Here is a 27,678-nt window from a genome sequence, read left to right as displayed (position 1 = left end):
TCTGTGCCAGCCACTCTTCCCTTCCTTCCTCTGTGCCAGCCTCTCTTCCCTTCCTTTCTCTGTGCCAGCCTCTCTTCCCTTTCTTTCCCTGTATCAGCCTCTCTTCCCTTCCTTTCTCTGTATCAGCCTCTCTTCCCTTCCTTTCTCTGTGCCAGCCTCTCTTCCCTTCCTTCCTGTGTCAGCCTCTCTTCCCTTCCTTTCTCTGTGCCAGCCTCTCTTCCCTTCCTTTCTCTGTATCAGCCTCTCTTCCCTTCCTTTCTCTGTGCCAGCCTCTCTTCCCTTCCTTCCTCTGTATCAGCCTCTCTTCCAATCCTTTCTCTGTGCCAGCCACTCTTCCCTTCCTTTCTCTGTGCCAGCCTCTCTTCCCTTCCTTTCTCTGTATCAGCCTCTCTTCCCTTCCTTTCTCTGTGCAGTCTTTCTTCCTCTGTCTGTGCCAGCTTCTCTTCCCTTCCTTTCTCTGTGCCAGCCTCTCTTCCCTTCCTTTCTCTGTGCCAGCCTCTCTTCCCTTCCTTTCTCTGTGCAGTCTTTCTTCCTCTGTCTGTGCCAGCCTCTCTTCCCTTCCTTTCTCTGTGCCAGCCTCTCTTCCCTTCCTTTCTCTGTGCCAGCCTCTCTTCCTCTGTCTGTGCCAGCTTCTCTTCCCTTCCTTTCTCTGTGCCAGCCTCTGTTCCCTTCCTTTCTCTGTGCCAGTCTTTCTTCCTCTATCTATGCCAGTCTTTCTTCCTCTGTCTGTGCCAGCCTCTCTTCCTCTGTGTGTGTGTGCCACCCCTGGAGTGTACCTCGCCAGCAGGTTACTAGAGGTTATAGTGACGTGGTAGGGAAATGATATTTCTCTCATGCGCCACTGCCACAATCTCACGCTCACACACTCTCCTGACACCCGTACCTTTCATGCCCCACCCCCAAGATAGCGTCACCTTCAAGCCCCGCCCTAAGCAGAAGGTCTGCTGCTTACAGATAAGGACTTCCCGAGGGGCGGGGCCTTAGACGGGAAGGGAAACATTATCTGCGCGTGCGCATCCGGTCTCCTCCAAGATGGCGGCGGCCTGTGAGCTGGGATTTGCTGATCTCCCGTCTGACCCTCTCTTGCTGATCCTGTCCCACCTGGACTTCCAAGATTTGCTCAGGTATATACCTGTAGTATAGGTTCATGGGGCTGCGCCGCCCCTGCATCCCGGACCTACATTCAACCTCCCAGCCCGCTCAGTGCTGCAGACAGGGGGAGGTGTGTGTCCTGTCACTACCTCCCCCATCATCCATATCACTGAGGTGTGTGTCCTGTCACTACCTCCCCCATCATCCATATCACTGAGGTGTCCTGTCACTACCTCCCCCATCATCCGTATCACTGAGGTGTCCTGTCACTACCTCCCCCATCATCCATATCACTGAGGTGTGTGTCCTGTCACTACCTCCCCCATCATCCATATCACTGAGGTGTGTGCTGTCACTACCTCCCCCATCATCCATATCACTGAGGTGTCCTGTCACTACCTCCCCCATCATCCATATCACTGAGGTGTCCTGTCACTACCTCCCCCATCATCCATATCACTGAGGTGTCCTGTCACTACCTCCCCCATCATCCATATCACTGAGGTATCCTGTCACTACCTCCCCCATCATCCATATCACTGAGGTGTCCTGTCACTACCTCCCCCATCATCCGTATCACTGAGGTGTCCTGTCACTACCTCCCCCATCATCCGTATCACTGAGGTGTCCTGTCACTACCTCCCCCATCATCCGTATCACTGAGGTGTCCTGTCACTACCTCTCCCATCATCCATATCACTGAGGTGTCCTGTCACTACCTCCCCCATCATCCATATCACTGAGGTGTCCTGTCACTACCTCTCCCATCATCCATATCACTGAGGTGTCCTGTCACTACCTCCCCCATCATCCATATCACTGAGGTGTCCTGTCACTACCTCCCCCATCATCCATATCACTGAGGTGTCCTGTCACTACCTCTCCCATCATCCATATCACTGAGGTGTCCTGTCACTACCTCCCCCATCATCCATATCACTGAGGTGTCCTGTCACTACCTCCCCCATCATCCATATCACTGAGGTGTCCTGTCACTACCTCCCCCATCATCCATATCACTGAGGTGTGTGTCCTGTCACTACCTCCCCCATCATCCATATCACTGAGGTGTCCTGTCACTACCTCTCCCATCATCCATTTCACTGAGGTGTCCTGTCACTACCTCTCCCATCATCCGTATCACTGAGGTGTGTGTCCTGTCACTACCTCTCCCATCATCCGTATCACTGAGGTGTCCTGTCACTACCTCCCCCATCATCCATATCACTGAGGTGTCCTGTCACTACCTCTCCCATCATCCATATCACTGAGGTGTCCTGTCACTACCTCTCCCATCATCCATATCACTGAGGTGTCCTGTCACTACCTCTCCCATCATCCATATCACTGAGGTGTCCTGTCACTACCTCCCCCATCATCCATATCACTGAGTGTGGATGAGAGACGCAGGTCTTGTGCAGAGCGGAGAGGTTGGGTTGGGAGATATTATGAGATAAGAGAAGTGATGTACGTTGGTTAATGGCCTTGTGTTGAGTAAAAGTATTTTATATTAATCTTTGTCGTGATCAGTGTCAATATGTCCCTGTAATCAGGAGATGCCTGTGTGTGAGGTAATGTGTCCCTGTAATCGGGAGAAGCCTGTGTGTGAGGTAATATGTCCCTGTAATCAGGAGAAGCCTGTGTGTGAGGTAATATGTCCCTGTAATCGGGAGAAGCCCTTGTGTGAGGTAATATCTCCCTGTAATCGGGAGAAGCCTGTGTGTGAGGTAATATGTTCCTGAATCGGGAGAAGCCTGTGTGTGAGGTAATTAGTCCCTGTAATCAGGAGAAGCCTGTGTGTGAGGTAATATGTCCCTGTAATCGGGAGAGGCCTGTGTGTGAGGTAATATGTCCCTGTAATCGGGAGAAGCCTGTGTGTGAGGTAATATGTCCCTGTAATCGGGAGAAGCCTGTGTGTGAGGTAATATGTCCCTGTAATCGGGAGAAGCCTGTGTGTGAGGTAATATGTCCCTGTAATCGGGAGAAGCCGGTGTGTGAGGTAATATGTCCCTGTAATCGGGAGAAGCCGGTGTGTGAGGTAATGTGTCCCTGTAATCGGGAGAAGCCTGTGTGTGAGGTAATATGTTCCTGAATCGGGAGAAGCCTGTGTGTGAGGTAATTAGTCCCTGTAATCGGGAGAAGCCTGTGTGTGAGGTAATATGTCCCTGTAATCGGGAGATGCCTGTGTGTGAGGTAGTATGTCCCTGTAATCGGGAGAAGCCGGTGTGTGAGGTAATATGTCCCTGTAATCGGGAGAAGCCGGTGTGTGAGGTAATATGTCCCTGTAATCGGGAGAAGCCGGTGTGTGAGGTAATATGTTCCTGAATCGGGAGAAGCCTGTGTGTGAGGTAATATGTCCCTGTAATCGGGAGAAGCCTGTGTGTGAGGTAATATGTCCCTGTAATCGGGAGATGCCTGTGTGTGAGGTAGTATGTCCCTGTAATCGGGAGAAGCCGGTGTGTGAGGTAATATGTCCCTGTAATTGGGAGAAGCCTGTGTGTGAGGTAATATGTCCCTGTAATCGGGAGAAGCCTGTGTGTGAGGTAATGTGTCCCTGTAATCGCGAGATGCCTGTGTGTGAGGTAATATGTCCCTGTAATTGGGAGATGCCTGTGTGTGAGGTAATATATCCCTGTAATCGGGAGAAGCCTGTGTGTGAGGTAATATGTCCCTGTAATCGGGAGAAGCCTGTGTGTGAGGTAATATGTTTATGTGTGCAGGAGACGTGTGCTGGGGGAGATAAACACGCACATGGTTATCAGAGAGAGCCCCTCCCAGGGACGGATCTTCCTGACTGCTGTCCCTGTTTCTGGCCCCATTGCATTCTATCACAGGGATTACCTCCCGTGTCTGACTGGCGGGCACTGGGTAAATGTATGCTGCCATAGACGACATTAACCTGGCAATGGTGAATGCTAAATCTATATATTAAGGGTATTGAGTATGTGGCATTTGAGTTGATGTGGCACTACACATCCCAGCATGCCCTGCCCTTGGATATGCTGAGATGTGTACAAGGCGGATGGTGAATCTCCCTGCTGTATATATAACGGACTCTCAAGCTGCTGTGGCACTACATGTCCCAGCATTCCACAACTGGAGAGCATGTGGTTGCTTTATAGCATTACTGCTACATGTGACATATAATGGATTGACCTATTAGTACAGGGCAGCACGGTTAGTGTAATGGTTAGCATTACTGCCTCAGAGCACTGAGGTCATGGGTTAAACTCCCACCATGGCCCTACCTGTGTGGAGTTTGTATATTCTCCCTGTACTTGTAGCATACTTGCCTACTCTCCCGGAATGGCCGGGAGGCTCCCGAAAATCGGGTGACCCTCCCGGCCCCCCGGAAGAGCAGGCAAGTCTCCCGATTTGACGGGGTCCCCCCTGCCCGTCCGCCCACTTTGTGTGTAAAGTGGGCGGTCCGGGCAGACGATGACGCGATTCTTGCTGAATCGCGTCATCGTAGCCACGCCCCCTGCATTGTAATGCCGGTGATCGCGGCATTACAGAGCGGGGGCGTGGCTTAAAGCAGGCATCACCGTAACCACGCCCCTGTTCCGCCCCCGTACTGCCTCCGGCCCACCCCCTCCATTCGTCAAAGTGCTGCCGGCCCGCCTGTTAAGCCGACCTGGCTGCTCTCTGTACAGCACTGCGGAATGTGTGTGCGCTATATAAATGTGATAGTCATATGTAGTTAGGTCACAATACCGACGGCTATGCCCCCATTCCCAGTCGTCCACGACACCCATTCCCAGTCGTCCACGACACCCATAGAGTGGGGATATAACCCGTGGTGAGCGCAAGGGGCTTCATTGCGCTGGCCACCCCCCCCTTCCCCTCCCCGCCGGCATTCTGCTGACGGGATCCCGCGCCTACCCAACCCATATAAAAGAAAATGGTAATAAATAATAAATATATTAGTAGCATTGGCTTTTGATTCTAAATATTCACAATTTGCTAAAGTGGAAGCCGCAGTGTTCCCATAGCTGCTGTCTGAATCATGGGACCAGCAACATCATTCTTTTTTGTGCTTGTTTAAATAATAATAATATTTGATTTATTTTTGCCCAGAAGCTCTTTTGTAGCTTTGATTAGTAATTTAAGGCTTTTTAACTAGCTTGCCATTATAGTTTTGTGTTTGTGAACCTTTGCATGGCCAGGAACCTGTATATGTGTGACAGGAGCGACACATAGCTACTTTCCACTGTCTAACCATCTGTGGCTTCCTGCTGCCTCCATTCCCCTCCTCACATCATGTCACTGCCCCTGTCATATGCAGCCCTGACCTCACTGACACATCACTCATCTCCTGATATACTCTGTGCTGCTGGAGACTCTGCTCCTCCCACTATATAACTCTCAGTCTGTGGCTTCCTGCTGCCTCCATTCCCCTCCTCACATCATGTCACTGCCCCTGTCACATGCAGCCCTGTCCTACATCACTCATCTCCTGATATACTCTGTGCTGCTGGGGACCCTGCTCCTCCCACTATATAACTCTGTCTGTGGCTTCCTGCTGCCTCCATTCCCCTCCTCACATCATGTCACTGCCCCTGTCATATGCAGCCCTGACCTCACTGACACATCACTCATCTCCTGATATACTCTGTGCTGCTGGAGACTCTGCTCCTCCCACTATATAACTCTCAGTCTGGTTTCCAGATCAGCCCTACAAGTGATGTGAGACAGAACAGACTTGCTGCTCCCATTAGAAAGACAGAACAGCTGAGTTGTGCAGGTAGAGGAATGAATGCGCTCTAGAACGCCGGCCACATGGCATTCTGGGGAGCGATTCTGGCAGTGATGTCGACAGTCAGACACTGTTGCATAGCTGCCGGGTCTGGAAACGAGAAGGGGTCAGCGCACAGTGGGGGCTGTGGATCGCATCTGATGCGACCAAGCCAGGCAAGGGCGTAATAAGCCAATGCGATGTGTTCGTGTTCAGTCACCGTTCTCGCCAGCACATTATCCCCAGGAATGAGAAGGGTTAGAGGAGCAGCGTCCGTTTAGTCCTTCGTCCCATAGTTACTGCTCAGATGCGTCCGTCCATTATCAGCGAGTGCGGAGTAATGCAGGAAGAATGGAGGGTTACCGGCGTTGCCGGGATCCGGGGGTCTGAGCCTTTGAGAACGTTGCAGTGTAGCACTGACAATGGATTGTGTTCTTGGGATACGGTCGTTAGGTCGACACAGCTTATGTCGACGGTCATTAGGTCTACATGTACTAGGTCGATAGGTCAAAAGGTCGACATGAGTTTTTCACTTTTTCTCTAACGTCCTAGAGGATGCTGGGACTCCGTAAGGACCAAGGGGATAGACGGGCTCCGCAGGAGATAGGGCACTTTAAGAAAGACTTTGACTCTGGGTGTGCATTGTCTCCTCCCTCTATGCCCCTCCTCCAGACCTCAGTTTGATACTGTGCCCAGTGGAGACTGGGTGCATTTCAGGAGCTCTCCTGAGTTTCCTGTAAAGAAAGCATTTTAGTTAGGTTTTTTATTTTCAGGGAGCCTGCTGGCAACAGACTCCCTGCATCGAGGGACTGAGGAGAGAGAAACAGACCTACTTCTCTGAGTTTCAGGGCTCTGTTTCTTAGGCTACTGAACACCATTAGCTCCAGAGGGATCGGTACGCAGGTCTTACACTCGCCGTCCGTCCCAGAGCCGCGCCGCCGTCCTCCTCGCAGAGCCGGAAGATAGAAGCCGGGTGAGTATGTGAGGAAAAGATCATCACAGGCGGCAGAAGACTCCGTTCTTCACTGAGGTAACGCACAGCACTGCAGCTGTGCGCCATTGCTCCCATTCACCTCACACATTCCGGTCACTGTAAGGGTGCAGGGCGCAGGGGGGGGCGCCCTGGGCAGCAATTTACACCTCCTATATGGCATATAAGTGTATATTCAGCTGGGCACTGTATATAGAGAGCCCCCGCCATAATTTGAATTATTTCGAGCGGGACAGAAGCCCGCCGCAGAGGGGGTGGGGCTTCTCCCTCAGCACTCACCAGCGCCATCTTTTCTCCACAGCACCGCTGAGAGGAAGCTCCCCGGACTCTCCCCTGCTTGACACACGGTGAAAGAGGGTTTTTAAGTAGAGGGGGGGCACATATTTGGCGCAATACAGATTACAAAGCGCTACTAGGTAAACACAGTGTTTCTCTGACGTCCTAGTGGATGCTGGGACTCCGTCAGGACCATGGGGATTAGCGGCTCCGCAGGAGACAGGGCACAAAAATAAAAGCTTTAGGACTAGGTGGTGTGCACTGGCTCCTCCCCCTATGACCCTCCTCCAAGCCCCAGTTAGGTTTTTGTGCCCGTCCGAGCAGGGTGCAATCTAGGTGGCTCTCCTAAAGAGCTGCTTAGAAAAAGTTATTAGGTTTTTTATTTTCAGTGAGTCCTGCTGGCAACAGGCTCACTGCAACGAGGGACTTAGGGGAGAAGAAGTGAACTCACCTGCGTGCAGGATGGATTGGCTTCTTAGGCTACTGGACACCATTAGCTCCATAGGGATCGAACACAGGCCCAGCCATGGAGTCCGGTCCCGGAGCCGCGCCGCCGACCCCCTTGCAGATGCCGAAAAGTGAAGAGGTCCAGAAACCGGCGGCAGAAGACTTTTCAGTCTTCATGAGGTAGCGCACAGCACTGCAGCTGTGCGCCATTGTTGTCAGCACACTTCACACCAGCGGTCACTGAGGGTGCAGGGCGCTGCAGGGGGCGCCCTGGGCAGCAATGAGAATACCTTGTTCTGGCTAAAAATACATCACATATAGCCCCTGGGGCTATATGGATGTATTTAACCCCTGCCAGGTCTCACAAACACCGGGAGAAGAGCCCGCCGAAATAGGGGGCGGGGCCTATCTCCTCAGCACACAGCGCCATTTTCCTGCACAGCTCCGCTGCGAGGAAGGCTCCCAGGACTCTCCCCTGCACTGCACTACAGAAACAGGGTAAAAAAACAGAGAGGGGGGGCACTTTTTTGGCGATATTGATATATTAAGCTGCTATAAAGGAAACAAACAACACTTCTGTAGGGTTGTTCCTATATATTTATAGCGCTTGGGTGTGTGCTGGCAAACTCTCCCTCTGTCTCCCCAAAGGGCTAGTGGGGTCCTGTCTTCTATCAGAGCATTCCCTGTGTGTCTGCTGTGTGTCGGTACGTGTGTGTCGACATGTATGAGGACGATGTTGGTGTGGAGGCGGAGCAATTGCCGGTAATGGTGATGTCACCCCCTAGGGAGTCGACACCGGAATGGATGGCTTTGTTTATGGAATTACGTGATAATGTCAGCACGTTACAAAAATCAGTTGACGACATGAGACGGCCGGCAAACCAGTTAGTACCTGTCCAGGCGTCTCAGACACCGTCAGGGGCTGTAAAACGCCCTTTACCTCAGTCGGTCGACACAGACCCAGACACGGACACCGAATCTAGTGTCGACGGTGAAGAAACAAACGTATTTTCCAGTAGGGCCACACGTTATATGATCACGGCAATGAAGGAGGCTTTGCATATCTCTGATACTGCATGTACCACAAAAAGGGGTATTATGTGGGGTCTGAAAAAACTACCTGTAGTTTTTCCTGAATCAGAGGAATTGAATGAAGTGTGTGATGAAGCGTGGGTTAACCCCGATAGAAAACTGCTAATTTCAAAGAAGTTATTGGCATTATATCCTTTCCCGCCAGAGGTTAGGGCGCGCTGGGAAACACCCCCTAGGGTGGATAAGGCACTCACACGCTTATCAAAACAAGTGGCGTTACCGTCTCCTGAAACGGCCGCCCTCAAGGATCCAGCTGATAGGAGGCTGGAAACTACCCTGAAAAGTATATACACTCATACTGGTGTTATACTGCGACCAGCCATCGCCTCAGCATGGATGTGCAGTGCTGGGGTGGTTTGGTCGGATTCCCTGACTGAAAATATTGATACCCTGGATAGGGACAGTATTTTATTGACTATAGAGCAATTAAAGGATGCTTTTCTTTATATGCGAGATGCTCAGAGGGATATTTGCACTCTGGCATCGAGAGTAAGTGCGATGTCCATATCTGCCAGAAGAAGTTTATGGACGCGACAGTGGTCAGGTGATGCGGATTCCAAACGGCATATGGAAGTATTGCCGTATAAAGGGGAGGAATTATTTGGGGTCGGTCTATTGGATTTGGTGGCCACGGCAACAGCCGGGAAATCCACCTTTTTACCTCAGGTCCCCTCCCAACAGAAAAAGACACCGTCTTTTCAGCCGCAGTCCTTTCGTTCCTATAAGAACAAGCGGGCAAAAGGACAGTCATATCTGCCCCGAGGCAAAGGAAAGGGTAAGAGAGTGCACCAAGCAGCTCCCTCCCAGGAGCAGAAGCCCTCCCCGGCTTCTGCAAAGCCCTCAGCATGACGTTGGGGCTTTACAAGCGGACTCAGGGGCGGTGGGGGGTCGACTCAAGAATTTCAGCGCACAGTGGGCTCACTCACAGGTGGACCCCTGGATCCTGCAGGTAGTATCTCAGGGTTACAGGTTGGAATTCGAGAAGTCTCCCCCTCGCCGGTTCCTAAAGTCTGCTCTGCCAACGTCTCCCTCAGACAGGGCAACGGTATTGGAAGCCATTCACAAGCTGTATTCTCAGCAGGTGATAGTCAAGGTACCCCTCCTACAACAGGGAAAGGGGTATTATTCCACACTATTTGTGGTACCGAAGCCGGACGGCTCGGTAAGACCTATTCTAAATCTGAAATCTTTGAACCTGTACATACAAAAATTCAAGTTCAAGATGGAGTCACTCAGAGCAGTGATAGCGAATCTGGAAGAAGGGGACTTTATGGTGTCCCTGGACATCAAGGATGCTTACCTGCATGTCCCAATTTGCCCTTCACATCAAGGGTACCTCAGGTTCGTGGTGCAAAACTGTCATTATCAGTTTCAGACGCTGCCGTTTGGATTGTCCACGGCACCTCGGGTCTTTACCAAGGTAATGGCCGAAATGATGTTTCTTCTGCGAAGAAAAGGCGTATTAGTTATCCCTTACTTGGACGATCTCCTGATAAGGGCAAGGTCCAGAGAACAGCTGGAGGACGTAGTAGCACTAACCCAAGTAGTGCTGCAACAGCACGGGTGGATTCTGAATTTTCCAAAATCTCAATTGACCCCGACGACACGTCTGCTGTTCCTGGGAATGATTCTGGACACGGTTCAGAAAAAGGTATTTCTTCCGGAGGAGAAAGCCAGGGAGTTATCCGAACTTGTCAGGAACCTCCTAAAACCAGGAAAAGTGTCTGTGCATCAATGCACAAGAGTCCTGGGAAAAATGGTGGCTTCTTACGAAGCGATTCCATTCGGCAGATTCCACGCACAAACTTTTCAGTGGGATCTGCTGGACAAATGGTCCGGATCGCATCTGCAGATGCATCAGCGGATAACTTTGTCTCCACGGACAAGGGTGTCTCTTCTGTGGTGGTTGCAGAGTGCTCATCTGTTAGAGGGCCGCAGATTCGGCATACAGGACTGGGTCCTGGTGACCACGGATGCCAGTCTGAGAGGCTGGGTGGGGAGCGGTCACACAGGGAAGAAACTTCCAGGGAGTGTGGTCAAGCCTGGAGATGTCTCTTCACATAAATATACTGGAGCTAAGAGCGATTTACAATGCTCTAAGCCTGGCAAAACCCCTGCTTCAGGGTCAGCCGGTGTTGATCCAGTCGGACAACATCACGGCAGTCGCCCACGTAAACAGACAGGGCGGCACAAGAAGCAGGAGGGCAATGGCAGAAGCTGCAAGGATTCTTCGCTGGGTGGAAGATCATGTGATAGCACTGTCAGCAGTGTTCATTCCGGGAGTGGACAACTGGGAAGCGGACTTCCTCAGCAGACACGATCTACACCCGGGAGAGTGGGGACTTCATCCAGAAGTCTTCCACATGATTGTGAACCGTTGGGAAAAACCAAAGGTGGATATGATGGCGTCCCGCCTCAACAAAAAACTGGACAGGTATTGCGCCAGGTCAAGAGACCCTCAGGCAATAGCTGTGGACGCTCTGGTAACACCGTGGGTGTTCCAGTCAGTGTATGTGTTTCCTCCTCTGCCTCTCATACCAAAAGTACTGAGAATTATACGGCAAAGGGGAGTAAGAACGATACTCGTGGCTCCGGATTGGCCAAGAAGAACTTGGTACCCGGAACTTCAGGAGATGCTCACGGAAGATCCGTGGCCTCTACCTCTAAGACGGGACCTGCTTCAGCAGGGACCGTGTCTATTCCAAGACTTACCGCGGCTGCGTTTGACGGCATGGCGGTTGAACGCCGAATTCTAAGGGAAAAAGGCATTCCGGAAGAGGTCATCCCTACCCTGGTAAAAGCCAGGAAGGAGGTGACTGCACAACATTATCACCGCATTTGGAGAAAATATGTTGCATGGTGTGAGGCCAGGAAGGCCCCGACGGAGGAATTTCAACTGGGTCGATTCCTACATTTCCTGCAAACAGGATTGTCTATGGGCCTCAAATTAGGGTCCATTAAGGTTCAAATTTCGGCCCTGTCGATTTTCTTCCAGAAAGAATTGGCTTCAGTTCCCGAAGTCCAGACTTTTGTAAAAAGAGTACTACATATACAGCCCCCGGTTGTGCCCCCAGTGGCTCCGTGGGATCTTAATGTAGTTTTGGATTTTCTCAAATCCCATTGCTTTGAGCCACTCAAATCGGTGGATTTGAAATATCTTACATGGAAAGTAACCATGCTACTGGCCCTGGCTTCAGCCAGGAGAGTGTCAGAATTGGCGGCTTTATCGTATAAAAGCCCATATCTGATTTTCCATTCGGACAGGGCAGAACTGCGGACGCGTCCTCAGTTTCTGCCTAAGGTGGTTTCAGCGTTTCACCTGAACCAGCCTATTGTGGTGCCTGCGGCTACTACCGATTTGGAGGATTCCAAGTTGCTGGACGTTGTCAGGGCATTGAAAATATATATTTCAAGGACGGCTGGAGTCAGAAAATCTGACTCGCTGTTTATACTGTATGCACCCAACAAGCTGGGTGCTCCTGCTTCTAAGCAGACGATTGCTCGTTGGATTTGTAGCACAATTCAACTTGCACATTCTGTGGCAGGCCTGCCACAGCCTAAATCTATCAAGGCCCATTCCACAAGGAAGGTGGGCTCATCTTGGGCGGCTGCCCGAGGGGTCTCGGCATTACAACTCTGCCGAGCAGCTACGTGGTCGGGGGAGAACACGTTTGTAAAATTCTACAAATTTGATACCCTGGCTAAAGAGGACCTGGAGTTCTCTCATTCGGTGCTGCAGAGTCATCCGCACTCTCCCGCCCGTTTGGGAGCTTTGGTATAATCCCCATGGTCCTGACGGAGTCCCAGCATCCACTAGGACGTCAGAGAAAATAAGATTTTACTTACCGATAAATCTATTTCTCGTAGTCCGTAGTGGATGCTGGGCGCCCATCCCAAGTGCGGATTGTCTGCAATACTTGTACATAGTTATTGTTACAAAAAAATCGGGTTGTTATTGTTGTGAGCCGTCTGTTCAGAGGCTCCTACGTTTGTCATACTGTTAACTGGGTTCAGATCACAGGTTGTACGGTGTGATTGGTGTGGCTGGTATGAGTCTTACCCGGGATTCAAAATCCTTCCTTATTGTGTACGCTCGTCCGGGCACAGTATCCTAACTGAGGCTTGGAGGAGGGTCATAGGGGGAGGAGCCAGTGCACACCACCTAGTCCTAAAGCTTTTATTTTTGTGCCCTGTCTCCTGCGGAGCCGCTAATCCCCATGGTCCTGACGGAGTCCCAGCATCCACTACGGACTACGAGAAATAGATTTATCGGTAAGTAAAATCTTATTTTTTCCTGGGTCATATAGCGCTGGGGTGTGTGCTCAGGGGCGGAAGTCCGGGAGGCAGCGGAGTCGGCTGCCGCCGGGCTCCTGACCCGCAGAGGGCGCCTCGCAGTGGCGCCTCTGACATTACACAGATTGACATGCGGACGAGCGCCCGCATGTCAATCTGATGTCTCCCTCCCTGCTGTGTTGGAGGGACATGGAGCGCATCGCGCGTCTCCTGTGTCCCTCCCTGGCTCTCTCCCGGCCGGTCTAAGGAAGTGCCATTCGTGAGCTCTGATTGGCTCACGAACCGGCACTTCCTGTATTAGACCGGCCGGGGGAGAGAGCCAGGGAGGGACACAGGAGACGCGCGATGCGCTCCATGTCCCTCCAACACAAGGGGGGAGCAGGCACTGGGGGCATATACCTGGTACTGGGGGGCATATACCTGGCACTGGGGGGGGAGGAGACCTGGCACTGGGGGGCATATACATGGCACTGGGGGGCATATACCTGGCACTGGGGGGGAAGACCTGGCACTGGGGGGCATATACCTGGCACTGTGGGGTATATACCTGGCACTGTGGGGTATATACCTGGCACTGTGGGGCATATACCTGGCACTGGGGGGGGAAGACCTGGCACTGGGGGGCATATACCTGGCATTGGGGGGCATATACCTGGCACTGGGGGGCATATACCTGGCACTGGGGGGGGGAGACCTGGCACTGGGGGGCATATACATGGCACTGTGGGGGAAGACCTGGCACTGGGGGGCATATACCTGGCACTGGGGGGGAAGACCTGGCACTGTGGGGCATATACCTGGCACTGTGGGGCATATACCTGGCACTGGGGGGCATATACCTGGCACTGGGGGGGAAGACCTGGCACTGGGACGGGGGGGCATATGTGGCACTGGGGAGGGGGGTATATTTGGCACTGGGGGCATATACCTGGCACTGTGGGGGAAGACCTGGCACTGGGGGGCATATACCTGGCACTGGGGGGGGAGACCTGGCACTGGGGCGGGGGGCATATGTGGCACTGGGGAGGGGGGTATATTTGGCACTGGGGGCATATACCTGGCACAGTGGGGGAAGATCTGGCACTGGGGGCATATGGGGGAAGATCTGGCACTGGGGGCATATACCTGGCACTGGGCGCATATACCTGGCCCTGTGGGGGAATATCTGGCACTGGGGGCATATACCTGGCCCTGTGGGGGAATATCTGGCACTGGGGGCATATACCTGGCACTGGGCGCATATACCTGGCCCTGTGGGGGAATATCTGGCACTGGGGGCATATACCCGGCACTGTGGGGGGAATATCTGGCACTGGGGGCATACACCTGGCACTGTGGGGGAATATCTGGCACTGGGGGCATATACCTGGCCCTGTGGGGGAATATCTGGCATTGGGGGCATATGCCTGGCACTGTGGAGAAATATCTGGCACTGGGGGCATATAGCTGGCACTGAGGGGGCATAGGTGGCACTGTGGTGGAATATTTGGCACTGTGGGGGAGCAGGCACTGAGGGGGCATATGTGGCACTGGGGGGGTATATTTGGCACTGGGGGCATGTACCTGGCACTGGAGGCATATACCTGACACTGTGGGGGAATATCTGGCACTGGGTGCATATACCTGGCACTGTGGGGGAATATCTGGCACTGAGGGCATATGTGGCACTGGGAGCACGGCCCTAGCAACACGCACTACCCCCTAGCAATGAGCATGACACCCAGTGCATGAACCCCCTGGCAACGAGCATGACACCCTGAGCATGAAACCCCTGGCACCGTGCATGGAACCGCTGGCAACGAGCATGACACCCAGTGCATGAAACCCCTGGCAACGAGCATGACACCCTGAGCATGAAAACCCCTGGCACCGTGCATGGAACCAAGAGCATGAAACCGCTGGCAACGAACATGACACCCAGTGCATGAAACCCCTGGCAACGAGCATGACAACCTGAGCATGAAAACCCCTGGCACCGTGCATGGAACCAAGAGCATGAAACCCCTGGCAACGAGCAGGTAATTTAAAAGTAATTAGAAGCCTTACTGTAGAACTTAATGTATAATGGGCATTACGGTGTGTGGCATAATGTATCACGGACATTGCGGTGTGTGTCATAATGTGTCGGGCATTACGGTGTATGGTATACTATATCGCGGGCATTGTGATATGTGGTATAATGTCTCAGGCTCATTGTGGTGTGTGTTATACTGTGTCAAAGACATTGTATGTGCTATAATGTATCAAGGGCATTGCAGTGTGTAGCATAATGTATAACGGGCATTGTGATTCCTGTCATAATGTGTCACAGGCATTACGGTGTGTGGTATAATGTATCAGGGGCATTGCAGTGTGTAGCATAATGTATAACGGGCATTACGATTCCTGTCATAATGTGTCGGGGGCATTACGGTGTGTGGCATAATGTGTCGTGGGCATTACGGTGTGTGCATATTATGTCATGTGCATTATTGTGTGTGGCATAATGGCTAAGGGCCACTGCAGTATGTGGCATAATGTATACTGGGCATTACTATAAGGAGGAAAAATTACAAATAATGTAAGGGGCATGAATCAGGATTAATTTTCTTTCCCGCCTGGGCGTGCAGGTTGGAAAACTGGGGTATAACGCAGTCTTTTCCTGCAATGTTACACCCCTTTATGGTAAGCCATGCCCATCCCAATGAAGCCACACACTCTATACTGCCAATTATGGAGGGGGGGGGGGGGGGGAATAATTTTTTGGCTTGGGGGAGAAAAATTTCTAGTTACGTCACTGAACTGACTCATTCCTGTAAGCCGCCACTACAGCGCAAACCCCAGGAGAGTACGCTGGTGCGCGCCTGCTGTGGGAGGTAGGAGAGGAGCTGCTGCTACCGTTTCCCCGCTGCTGTGGGGAAGGGGGGGACGGGATGGATGGACACACGTGCGAGGCGGTGTTTAAGAGCTGGTACCACGCTTGCCTTGGATTACACTTCCTAATTGCGCTCTGCCTCTGGTAATTGGGGAGGAGAGAAGAGCCTTCTTTCACTACACAAGGTATCCATCTATGCTCCCTTTCTCCCTGTATAAGTGCACTGCCAGTATACTGTATGTATGTTTGTGTATATATAGATAGAGGTAGGGGTCTGGCACAGCCACATAATAGACTAATACATTGGGTGCCCTCACAGCAAAGTAGTTTAGCAAAATAGAGGTGGTGCGGCACTCCAATGATTTGCACACTGACACCAATTGAAGTAGTGCAACGTTTCAATGCCCGTTTAATGAATCTGCATTTTTGTCATATATACAATGACCCCCATTCTGCCTCATCCCGTCCTCCAGACCTCTGTTACTCCATCGGCCCCCCCCCCCCCCCCCCCCATTTGCCAAGTCCTTCTGCCCGCCCGCGACCATCCCTCCCCATCTTCCTCCCATAATTAATTGTCCTCCCGCAGGGAATACATATGTTTTACCGACAGACGGGATGCCGTCTGTCAGCATCCTGACAGCAGCATCCCGTCCGTCAGAATTCTGGCAGGGGGCGTGCGCAATGAAGGCCCTTGCTTGTTGCGCTCGCAACGCAGTGGTCTCGGTGGTTCCCATCCCACTCTATTGGTGTTGTGGACACCCACGAATGGGAATAAGACCTGTGAGACGGTATTCTGGTGTCGGTATCCTGACCGCTAGGAATCCCGACAGCCAGCAAAATGATTGCCTCCCCTCCCGCAGTATCGGTCACATAATAGACTCACTTTCAGCTCCAGGCCCATGTGGACCCCAAACTGGCACTGGTCTGCAGGGATGTATCATTGGCACAAGGTTAAAAATGCAGCCAAACCTCCAAAAATGCAGTTTTCAGAGGTTTGGCGGCTTACTACTTATCCACCAAGCCTAGACCCCAGGGCTTGGATGCGGTGGGCAACACCATCTTTAGATGGGCTTCTATCACATTACCCATTGGACCCCTCCCAGCACCCCCTAGTGGGGCGCATCAGCCCACGCATGCACAGATAGGACTCCGGATCATACACCGGGAAGTTCTACTGTATCATGGCAAAGAATAGCTCTCACCGCAAGAGCTGTCCTTTGGAAATTTCTTCATGCATACGCCATTATGCTTGCAAAGAATGGCAGGATATATATATATATAAATATATATATAGCCTGCAGGATCAATATTGGTGTGGTGTGTATGTGTGTATATATATATATATATATATATATATATATATATATATATAAAAAAAAAAATTTTTTGCCTCTATATAGGGGGGCACCTGTATTTATATTGCCTCCGGGCGTCTAGGACGAACTTACGCCACTGTGTGTGCTGGCATACTCTCTCTCTGTCTCTCCAAAGGGCCTGGTGGGGAACCTGTCTTCAGAAAAAGGGCTTCCCTGTGTGTGTGCGGTGTGTCGGTACGCGTGTGTCGACATGTCTGAGATTGAAGGCTCATCTAAGGAGGAGGGGGGAGTGTATGAATGCTAGGTCTCCGTCAGCAGTGCCGACACCTGACTGGATGGATATGTGGAATGTTTTGAGTGCAAATGTTAATTTACTGCACAAAAGATTAGACAAAGCTGAAGCTGGGTTACAGTCAGGGAGTCAACCCATGCCTGTCCCAATGTCGCCTGGACCTTCGGGGTCTCAGAAGCGCCCACTATCCCAAATAGCTGACACAGATACCGACACGGACTCAGACTCCAGTGTCGACTACGAAGATGCAAAATTGAAGCCAAGGGTGGCAAAATGTCTTCGATATATGTTTATCGCTATAAAAGATGTTTTGCATATCACTGAGGAACCCCCTGTCCCTGACACGAGGGTGCACATGTTTAAGGGAAAGAAACTTGAGGTCACCTTTCCTTCCTCACATGAGCTGAACGATTTATGCGAAAAACCGTGGGAAACTCCAGACAAAAAACTCAGATTCCCAAAAGGATTCTTATAGCGTATCCTTTCCCGTCACAGGACAGAATACGGTGGGAATCCTCCCCTAGGTGGGAATCCTCCCCTAGGGTGGACAAAGCTTTAACACGCTTATCAAAAAAGATAGCGCTTCCATCCCAAGATACAGCTACCCTCAAGGATCCTGCTGACAGCAAGCAGGAGGTTACCTTGAAGTCCATTTACGCACATTCTGGTACGTTACTCAGACCGGCTATTGCGTCGGCCTGGGTTTGTAGTGCTGTAGCAGCATGGACAGATTCCTTATCAGCAGATATTGAGACTCTTGATAAGGATACCATTTTAATGACTCTAGGGCATATAAAAGATGCTGTCTTATATATGAGAGATGCTCAAAGAGACATTAGTTTAATGGGTTCCAGAATAAACGCTATGTCTATTTCTGCTAGGCGTGGCTTATGGACCCGGCAGTGGACTGGTGATGCTGACTCCAAGAGGCGTATGGAGTTGTTGCCTTACAAGGGTGAGGAATTGTTCGGAGAGGGCCTCTCTGATCTCGTCTCCACGGCTACGGCAGGTAAATCAAATTTTTTGCCATATATTCCCTCACAATCTAAGAAAGCGCCTCATTATCAAATGCAGTCTTTTCGTTCCAATAAAAGCAAGAGAGCACGTGGATCGTCCTTTCTTGCCAGAGGTAAGGGCAGAGGGAAAAAGCTGCACACCCCAGGAACAGAAGTCCTCCCCGGCCTCTGCTAAATCCACCGCATGACGCTGGGGCTCCCCTGAGGGAGTCAGCTCCTGTGGGGGCACGTCTTCGACTGTTCAGCCACGTCTGGGTCCACTCACAGGTGGATCCGTGGGCAATAGAAATTGTTTCCCATGGTTACAAGCTAGAATTCGAAAAAGTGCCTCCTCGCCGGTTTTTCAAATCGGCCTTACCGAAACAACCCCTGGAAAGGGAGATAGTTTTACAGGCAATTCACAAATTGTGTCTGCAACAAGTGGTGGTAGAGGTTCCCCTGCTTCAAAGAGGGCAGGGGTACTACTCAACTCTGTTTGTGGTTCCGAAACCGTACGGTTCGGTCAGACCCATTTTGAATTTAAAATCCCTGAACTTTTACTTATAACGGTTCAAGTTCAAGATGGAATCGCTCAGGGCGATCATCGCCAGCCTGGAAGGGGGAGATTTTTTGGTATCTCTGGACATAAAGGATGCATACCTGCATGTCCCCATATATCCTCCTCATCAGGCGTACCTGAGATTTGCGGTACAGGATTGTCATTACCAATTTCAGACGTTGCCGTTTGGGGTTTCCACGGCCCCGAGAATTTTCACCAAGGTAATGGCGGAAATGATGGTGCACCTGCGCAAGCAGGGTGTCACAATTATCCCGTACTTGGACGATCTCCTCATAAAGGCGAGATCAAGGGAGAAGTTGCTGAGCAGCGTATCACTTTCACTGAATGTGTTACAGAGACACGGCTGGATTCTCAATATTCCAAAGTCGCAGCTGAATCCTACAACTCGTCTGCCCTTCTTGGGCATGATTCTGGACACAGACCAGAAAAGGGTTTTTCTTCTGACGGAAAAAGCTCAGGAACTCATGACTCTAGTCATGAACTTGTTGAAACTAGTGATGAGCGAGGTTCGGTTTTACTCGGTTCTCAAAACGGCATCTTATTGGCTATCCAAAACACGTGACATCCGTGAGCCAATAAGATGCCGTTTTGAGAACCGAGTAAAACCGAACCCGCTCATCACTAGTTGAAACCAAAACAAGTGTCAGTGCATCATTGCACTCAAGTTCTGGGAAAGATGGTGGCAACATACGAAGCCATTCCATACGGCAGATTCCATGCAATGACCTTCCAATGGGACCTATTGGACAAATGGTCCGGGTCGTATCTGCAAGTGCATCTGCGGATCACCCTGTCCCCAAGGGCCAGAGTATCTCTCCTGTGGTGGCTAAACAGGGCTCACCTTCTAGAGGGCCGCAGGTTCGGCATTCAGGACTGGATCCTGGTGACAACGGACGCGAGCCTCCGAGGTTGGGGAGCAGTCACACAGGGAAGAAATTTCCAGGGACTTTGGTCAAGTCAAGAAACTTGTCTTCACATCAACATCCTGGAACTAAGGGCCATATACAACGCCCTACGTCAAGCGGAGATCTTACTTCGCAATCGACCAGTTCTGATCCAGTCAGACAGCATCACCGCAGTAGCTCATGTAAACAGCCAAGGCGGCACAAGGAGCAGAGTGGCAATGGCGGAAGCCACCAGGATTCTTCGCTGGGCGGAGAATCATGTAAGCGCTCTGTCAGCAGTGTTCATTCCGGGAGTGGACAATTGGGAAACAGACTTCCTCAGCAGACACGATCTGCATCCGGGAAAGTGGGGATTTCATCAGGTAGTCTTCGCGCAGATTGCAAGTCGATAGGGACTACCCCAAATAGACATGATGGCGTCCCGTCTCAACAAAAAGCTACAGAGGTATTGCGCCAGGTCAAGAGACCCTCAGGCGGTAGCTGTGGACGCCCTAGTGACACCGTGGGTGTTCCAGTCGGTATATGTGTTTCCTCCTCTTCCTCTGATACCCAAGGTGTTGAGGATAATAAGAAAAAGAGGAGTGAGAACAATTCTCATTGTTCCAGATTGGCCACGAAGGACCTGGTATCCGGATCTGCAAGAAATGCTCACAGAAGATCCGTGGCCTCTTCCTCTAAGGCAGGACCTGTTACAACAAGGTCCATGTCTGTTCCAATACTTACCGCGGCTGCGTTTGACGGCATGGCGGTTGAACGCCGGATCCTAGCGGAAAAAGGTATTCCGGATGAGGTCATTCCTAAGCTAATAAAGGCTAGGAAGGACGTGACATCTAAACATTATCACCGAATATGGAGAAAATATGTTTCTCTGACGTCCTAGTGGAGGCTGGGGACTCCGTAAGGACCATGGGGAATAGACGGGCTCTGCAGGAGACTGGGCACTCTAAAAGAAAGATTAGGTACTATCTGGTGTGCACTAGCTCCTCCCTCTATGCCCCTCCTCCAGACCTCGGTTAGAATCTGTGCCCGGCCAGAGCTGGATGCACCTAGTGGGCTCTCCTGAGCCTGCTAGTAAAGAAAGTATTTGTTAGGTTTTTTATTTTCAGTGAGATCTGCTGGCAACGGACTCACTGCTACGGAGAGAAGCAAACATACCTGTTCACAGCTAGGTTGCGCTTCTTAGGCTTCTGGACACCATTAGCTCCAGAGGGTTCGAACACAGGCAAAGGTCCTCGGTCGTCCGTTCCTGGAGCCGCGCCGCCGCCCCCCTCGCAGAGCCAGAAGATCAGAAGTTGGTGATGAAATCGGCGGCTGAAGACTCCTGTCTTCATTAAGGTAGCGCACAGCACCGCAGCTGTGCGCCATTGCTCCCACTGCACACCACACACTCCGGTCACTGTAGGGTGCAGGGCGCTGGGGGGGGGGGCGCCCTGGGCAGCAATAAGAATAACTTTGGCATAAAAAAGACACATAATACAGTCTGTGACTGTATATGTGTAAAACCCCCGCCATTTTTTAGTCAGAAACAGCGGGACAGAAGCCCGCCGCTGAGGGGGCGGGCCTTCTTCCTCAGCACACCAGCGCCATTTCTCTTCACAGCTCCGCTGGAAGGACGCTCCCCAGGCTCTCCCCTGCAGTCTCCTGGCACTAAGAGGGTAAAAAGAGAGGGGGGGGGGGGGGGGCACATAAATTTAGGCAAAAGGTGTATTGATACAGCAGCTATTGGGAAAAATTCACTTCTGGTAGTGTGTATCCCTGTGTATATAGCGCTGTGGTGTGTGCTGACATACTCTTTCTCTGTCTCCCCATAGACCTTGTGGGGTCCTGTCCTCAGTCAGAGCATTCCCTGTGTGTGTGCTGTGTGTCGGTACGGCTGTGTCGACATGTTTGATGAGGAGGGTTACGTGGAGGCGGAGCAAGTGCAGATAAATGTGGTGTCGCCCCCGTCGGTGCCGACACCTGATTGGATGGATATGTGGAAGGTCTTAAATGACAATGTAAACTCATTACATAAGAGATTTGATTATGTTGCTGCCGGGGGACAGCCGGGCTCTCAACCCGGGCCTGCCCAGGCGCCTCAGACGCAGTCAGCGTCTCAAAAACGCCCACTATCTCAGTTGGTTGACACAGATGTCGACACGGAGTCCGACTCCAGCGTCGACGAGGATGAGGCAGTATTACAGCCCAAAATGACGAAGGCCATCCGATACATGATTATTGCAATGAAAAATGTATTACACATTTCAGAGGCTGACCCTGTCCCTGACAAGAGGGTAAATATGTTTGGGGAGAAAAAGCAGCCAGTGACTTTTCCCCCGTCACATGAATTAAATGAGTTATGTGAAGAAGCGTGGTCTTCCCCTGATAAGAAAGTGGTGATTCCCAAGAGAATACTAATGGCGTACCCTTTCCCGCCAACGGATAGGTTACGCTGGGAATCCTCCCCTAGGGTTGACAAGGCCCTGACATGCTTATCTAAAAGAGTGGCCCTGCCGTCTCAGGATACGGCCGCCCTAAAGGAACCTGCGGATAGGAAGCAGGAAGGTATCTTGAAGTCTGTGTATACACACTCTGGTACTCTACTGAGACCGGCTATTGCTTCAGCTTGGATGTGCAGTGCTGTTCCAGCATGGACAGATACTCTGTCAGAGGGGTTGGATACCCTGGACAGGGATACCGTATTGCTAACACTTAGCCATATTAAAGACGTCGTCTTATATATGCGGGATGCCCAGAGGGACATTTGCCTGCTGGGCTCTCGAATAAATGCAATGTCCATTTCTGCCAGGAGGGTCTTATGGACTCGGCAATGGACAGGGGATGCCGACTCTAAAAAACACATGGAGGTTTTGCCTTATAAGGGTGAGGAATTGTTTGGGTACGGTCTCTCGGACCTCGTATCCACAGCGACAGCTGGAAAGTCGACTTTCTTGCCACAGGTTTCCTCACAGCCTAAGAAAGCACCGTATTACCAAATGCAGTCCTTTCGTTCTCAAAAAAGCAAGAGAGTCAGAGGTGCATCCTTTCTTGCCAGAGGCAGGGGTAGAGGAAAGAAGCTGCACCATGCAGCCAGTTCTCAGGAACAAAAGTCCTCCCCTGCTTCCACTAAGTCCACCGCATGACGCTGGGGCTCCACAGGCGGAGCCAGGAGCGGTGGGGGCGCGTCTCCGAAATTTCTGCAACCAGTGGGTTCGCTCACAAGTGGATCCTTGGGATATACAAATTGTATCTCAGGGATACAAGCTGGAATTCGAAGTGACGCCCCCTCACCATTACCTAAAATCCGCCTTGCCAGCTTCTCCCACGGGGAGGGAGATAGTCCTGACGGCTATTCACAAGCTGTACCTCCAGCAAGTGATAATAATGGTAACCCCCTTTAGCAGGGAAGGGGTTACACTGTTTGTGGTACCGAAACCGGACGGTTCGGTAAGACCCATTCTAAATTTAAAATCCTTGAACATTTACATGAAAAAGTTCAAGTTCAAAATGGAATCGCTCAGAGCGGTCATTGCCAGCCTGGAAGAGGGGGATTTTATGGTATCTCTGGACATCAAGGATGCGTACTTGCATGTCCCCATTTATCCGCCTCACCAGGAGTACCTCAGGTTTGTGGTACAGGACTGTCATTACCAATTCCAGACGTTGCCGTTTGGTCTTACCAAGGTAATGGCGGAGATGATGGTACTTCTCCGGAAGCAAGGAGTTACAGTTATCCCGTACTTGGACGATCTCCTCATAAAGGCGAGATCCAGAGAGCAGTTGTTGGTCAGCGTAGCGCACTCTCAGGAAGTGTTGCTACGGCACGGCTGGATTCTGAATATTCCAAAGTCGCAGCTGATTCCTACGACGCGTCTGCCCTTCCTGGGCATGATTCTGGACACAGAACAGAAGAAGGTATTTCTCCCGGAGGAGAAGGCTCAGAAGTTAGTGACCATGGTCAGGGATCTCCTGAAACCAAAGCAGGTGTCGGTGCATCACTGCACGCGAGTCCTGGGAAAGATGGTAGCGTCATACGAAGCCATTCCTTTCGGCAGGTTCCATGCCAGGATCTTTCAGTGGGATCTGTTGGACAAGTGGTCCGGATCGCATCTTCAGATGCATCGGCTGATCGCCCTGTCCCCGAGGGCCAGGGTGTCTCTTCTGTGGTGGCTGCAGAGTGCTCATCTTCTCGAGGGCCGCAGGTTCGGCATACAGGACTGGGTCCTGGTGACCACGGATGCAAGCCTCCGCGGATGGGGGGCAGTCACTCAGGGAAGAAACTTCCAGGGGCTGTGGTCAAGTCAGGAGACTCGTCTGCACATAAACATACTGGAATTAAGGGCCATATACAACGCCCTGAGTCAAGCGGAGCCCCTGCTTCGAGACCAACCAGTGCTGATTCAGTCAGACAACATCACGGCAGTCGCCCATGTAAACCGACAGGGCGGCACAAGAAGCAGGGTGGCGATGGCGGAAGCCACAAGGATTCTTCGTTGGGCGGAGAATCACGTACAAGCACTGTCAGCAGTGTTCATTCCGGGAGTGGACAACTGGGAAGCAGACTTCCTCAGCAGGCACGACCTCCACCCGGGAGAGTGGGGACTTCATCAAGAAGTCTTCGAGCAGATTGCAAATCGGTGGGAACGGCCACAGGTGGACATGATGGCGTCCCGCCTAAACAAAAAGCTAAAAAAATATTGCGCCAGGTCAAGGGACCCTCAGGCGATAGCTGTGGACGCACTGGTAACTCCGTGGGTGTTCCAGTCGGTATATGTGTTTCCTCCTCTTCCTCTCATACACAAGGTACTGAGAATAGTAAGAAAAAGAGGAGTGAGAACCATACTCATTGTTCCGGATTGGCCAAGAAGGACTTGGTACCCAGAACTTCAAGATATGGTCACAGAGGACCCATTGCCTCTGCCTCTCAGACAGGACCTGTTGCAGCAGGGGCCCTGTCTGTTCCAAGACTTACCGTGGCTGCGTTTGACGGCATGGCGGTTGAACGCCGGATCCTAGCGGAAAAGGGTATACCGGATGAAGTAATTCCTACGCTGATAAGAGCTAGGAAGGATGTGACAGCAAAGCATTATCACCGCATATGGCGGAAATATGTTGCTTGGTGTGAGGCCAGGAAGGTCCCTACAGAGGACTTCCAGTTGGGTCGTTTTCTGCATTTCCTACAGTCAGGTGTGACTATGGGCCTCAAGTTAGGGTCCATAAAGGTTCAGATCTCGGCCCTATCCATTTTCTTTCAAAAAGAACTGGCTTCACTGCCTGAGGTTCAGACGTTTGTAAAGGGAGAGCTGCATATTCAGCCTCCTTTTGTGCCACCAGTGGCACCTTGGGATCTTAGCGTTGTGTTGGATTTCCTGAAATCCCACTGGTTTGAGCCACTTAAGACCGTGGAGCTAAAATATCTCACGTGGAAAGTGGTCATGCTATTGGCCTTAGCTTCGGCTAGGCGTGTGTCAGAATTGGCGGCTTTGTCATGTAAAAGCCCCTATCTGATCTTCCATATGGACAGGGCAGATTTGAGGACTCGTCCCTAATTTCTCCCTAAGGTGGTATCATCGTTTCATTTGAACCAACCTATTGTGGTGCCTGCGGCTACTAGGGACTTGGAGGATTCCAAGTTGCTAGACGTAGTCTGGGCTTTGAAAATTTATGTTTCCAGAACGGCGGGAGTCAGAAAGTCTGACTCGCTGTTTATTCTGTATGCAGCCAACAAGGTTGGCGCTCCTGCTTCGAAGCAGACTATTGCTCGCTGGATCTGTAGCACGATTCAGCTGGCTCACTCTGCGGCTGGATTGCCGCATCCAAAATCAGTAAAGGCCCATTCCACAAGGAAGGTGGGCTCTTCTTGGGCGGCTGCCCGAGGGGTCTCGGCTTTACAGCTTTGCCGAGCTGCTACTTGGTCGGGTTCAAACACATTTGCTAAGTTCTACAAGTTTGATACCCTGGCTGAGGAGGACCTTGAGTTTGCTCATTCGGTGCTGCAGAGTCATCCGCACTCTCCCGCCCGTTTGGGAGCTTTGGTATAATCCCCATGGTCCTTACGGAGTCCCCAGCATCCACTAGGACGTCAGAGAAAATAAGAATTTACTCACCGGTAATTCTATTTCTCGTAGTCCGTAGAGGATGCTGGGCGCCCGTCCCAAGTGCGGACTTCTTCTGCAATACGTGTATATAGTTATTGCTTACTAAAGGGTTATTGTTATGAGCCATCTGTTGATTGAGGCTCAGTTGTTCATACTGTTAACTGGGTATGGTTATCACAAGTTATACGGTGTGATTGGTGTGGCTGGTATGAGTCTTACCCTGGATTCCAAATCCTTTAATTGTAGTGTCAGCTCTTCCGGGCACAGTTTCCCTAACTGAGGTCTGGAGGAGGGGCATAGAGGGAGGAGCCAGTGCACACCAGATAGTACCTAATCTTTCTTTTAGAGTGCCCAGTCTCCTGCGGAGCCCGTCTATTCCCCATGGTCCTTACGGAGTCCCCAGCATCCACTACGGACTACGAGAAATAGAATTACCGGTGAGTAAATTCTTATTTTCTTGGTGTGAGGCCAGGAATGCTGCTACCGAAGAATTCCACCTGGGCCGTTTTCTTCACTTCCTACAAACTGGAGTGAATTTGGGCCTAAAATTAGGCTCCATTAAAGTTCAGATCTCTGCCTTATCCATTTTCTTTCAAAAGGAATTGGCCTCATTATCTGAAGAACAGACTTTTGTGAAGGGAGTTCTGCATATTCAGCCTCCTTTTGTACCTCCAGTGGCGCCTTGGGACCTTAACGTGGTGTTAAGTTTCCTTAAGTCACATTGGTTTGAACCACTTAAGACAGTGGAGTTGAAATATCTCACCTGGAAGGTGGTCATGTTATTAGCCTTGGCTTCGGCTAGGCGAGTGTCGGAATTGGCGGCTTTATCACATAAAAGCCCCTATCTGGTTTTCCATATGGATAGAGCGGAATTGCGGACCCGTCCTCCATTCCTGCCTAAGGTGGTCTCATCCTTTCATATGAACCAACCTATTGTCCTGCCTGTGGCTACACGTGACTTGGAGGATTCCGAGTCCCTTGATGTGGTCAGAGCTTTGAAAATTTACGTGGCCAGAACGGCTAGGATCAGAAAAACAGAAGCACTGTTTGTCCTGTATGCAGCAACAAGGTTGGCGCTCCTGCTTCAAAGCAGACTATTGCTCGCTGGATCTGTAACACTATTCAGCAGGCGCATTCTACGGCAGGATTGCAGTTACCGAAATCTGTTAAAGCCCATTCCACTTGGAAGGTGGGCTCTTCTTGGGCGGCTGCCCGAGGGGTCTCTGCACTACAGCTGTGCCGAGCTGCTACTTGGTCGGGGTCAAACACTTTTGCAAAGTTCTATAAGTTTGATACCCTGGCTGAGGAGGACCTCCTGTTTGCTCAATCGGTGCTGCAGAGTCATCCGCACTCTCCCGCCCGTTTGGGAGCTTTGGTATAATCCCCATGGTCCTTACGGAGTCCCAGCATCCTCTAGGACGTTAGAGAAAATAAGATTTTAAACCTACCGGTAAATCTTTTTCTCGTAGTCCGTAGAGGATGCTGGGCGCCCGTCCCAAGTGCGGACTACTTCTGCAAGACTTGTATATAGTTATTGCTTACATAAGAGTTATGTTATAGTTTCATCGGTCTTGGACCGATGATATGTTGTTTTTTCATACTGTTAACTGGGTAGTTTATCACAAGTTATACGGTTTGATTGGTGTGGCTGGTATGAATCTTGCCCTTGGATTACAAAAAATCCTTTCCTTGTACTGTCCATCTCCTCTGGGCACAGTTTCTCTAACTGAGGT

At 51.2% G+C, this 27,678-nt stretch overlaps 1 protein-coding gene across 1 annotated transcript in view; it reads left to right on the top strand.

Moving 5' to 3' along the window:
• The first annotated feature begins 998 nt into the window (after window positions 1-998).
• FBXO3 (F-box protein 3) overlaps window positions 999-27,678 on the top strand; it is a 175,664-nt gene continuing 148,984 nt past the window's right edge. Inside the window, exon 1 of the mRNA XM_063946256.1 lies at window positions 999-1,124. Coding sequence (XP_063802326.1) covers window positions 1,033-1,124 — 92 coding nt within the window. The 5' untranslated portion in view covers window positions 999-1,032. The remainder of the gene's footprint in view (window positions 1,125-27,678) is intronic.

This window comes from Pseudophryne corroboree, chromosome 11 (genome assembly GCF_028390025.1).
Source record: "Pseudophryne corroboree isolate aPseCor3 chromosome 11, aPseCor3.hap2, whole genome shotgun sequence".
Lineage (NCBI taxonomy): Eukaryota > Metazoa > Chordata > Amphibia > Anura > Myobatrachidae > Pseudophryne > Pseudophryne corroboree.
The sequence above is the reverse complement of the archived record's forward strand: the minus strand, read 5'-3'. Positions and strand labels throughout refer to the sequence as shown.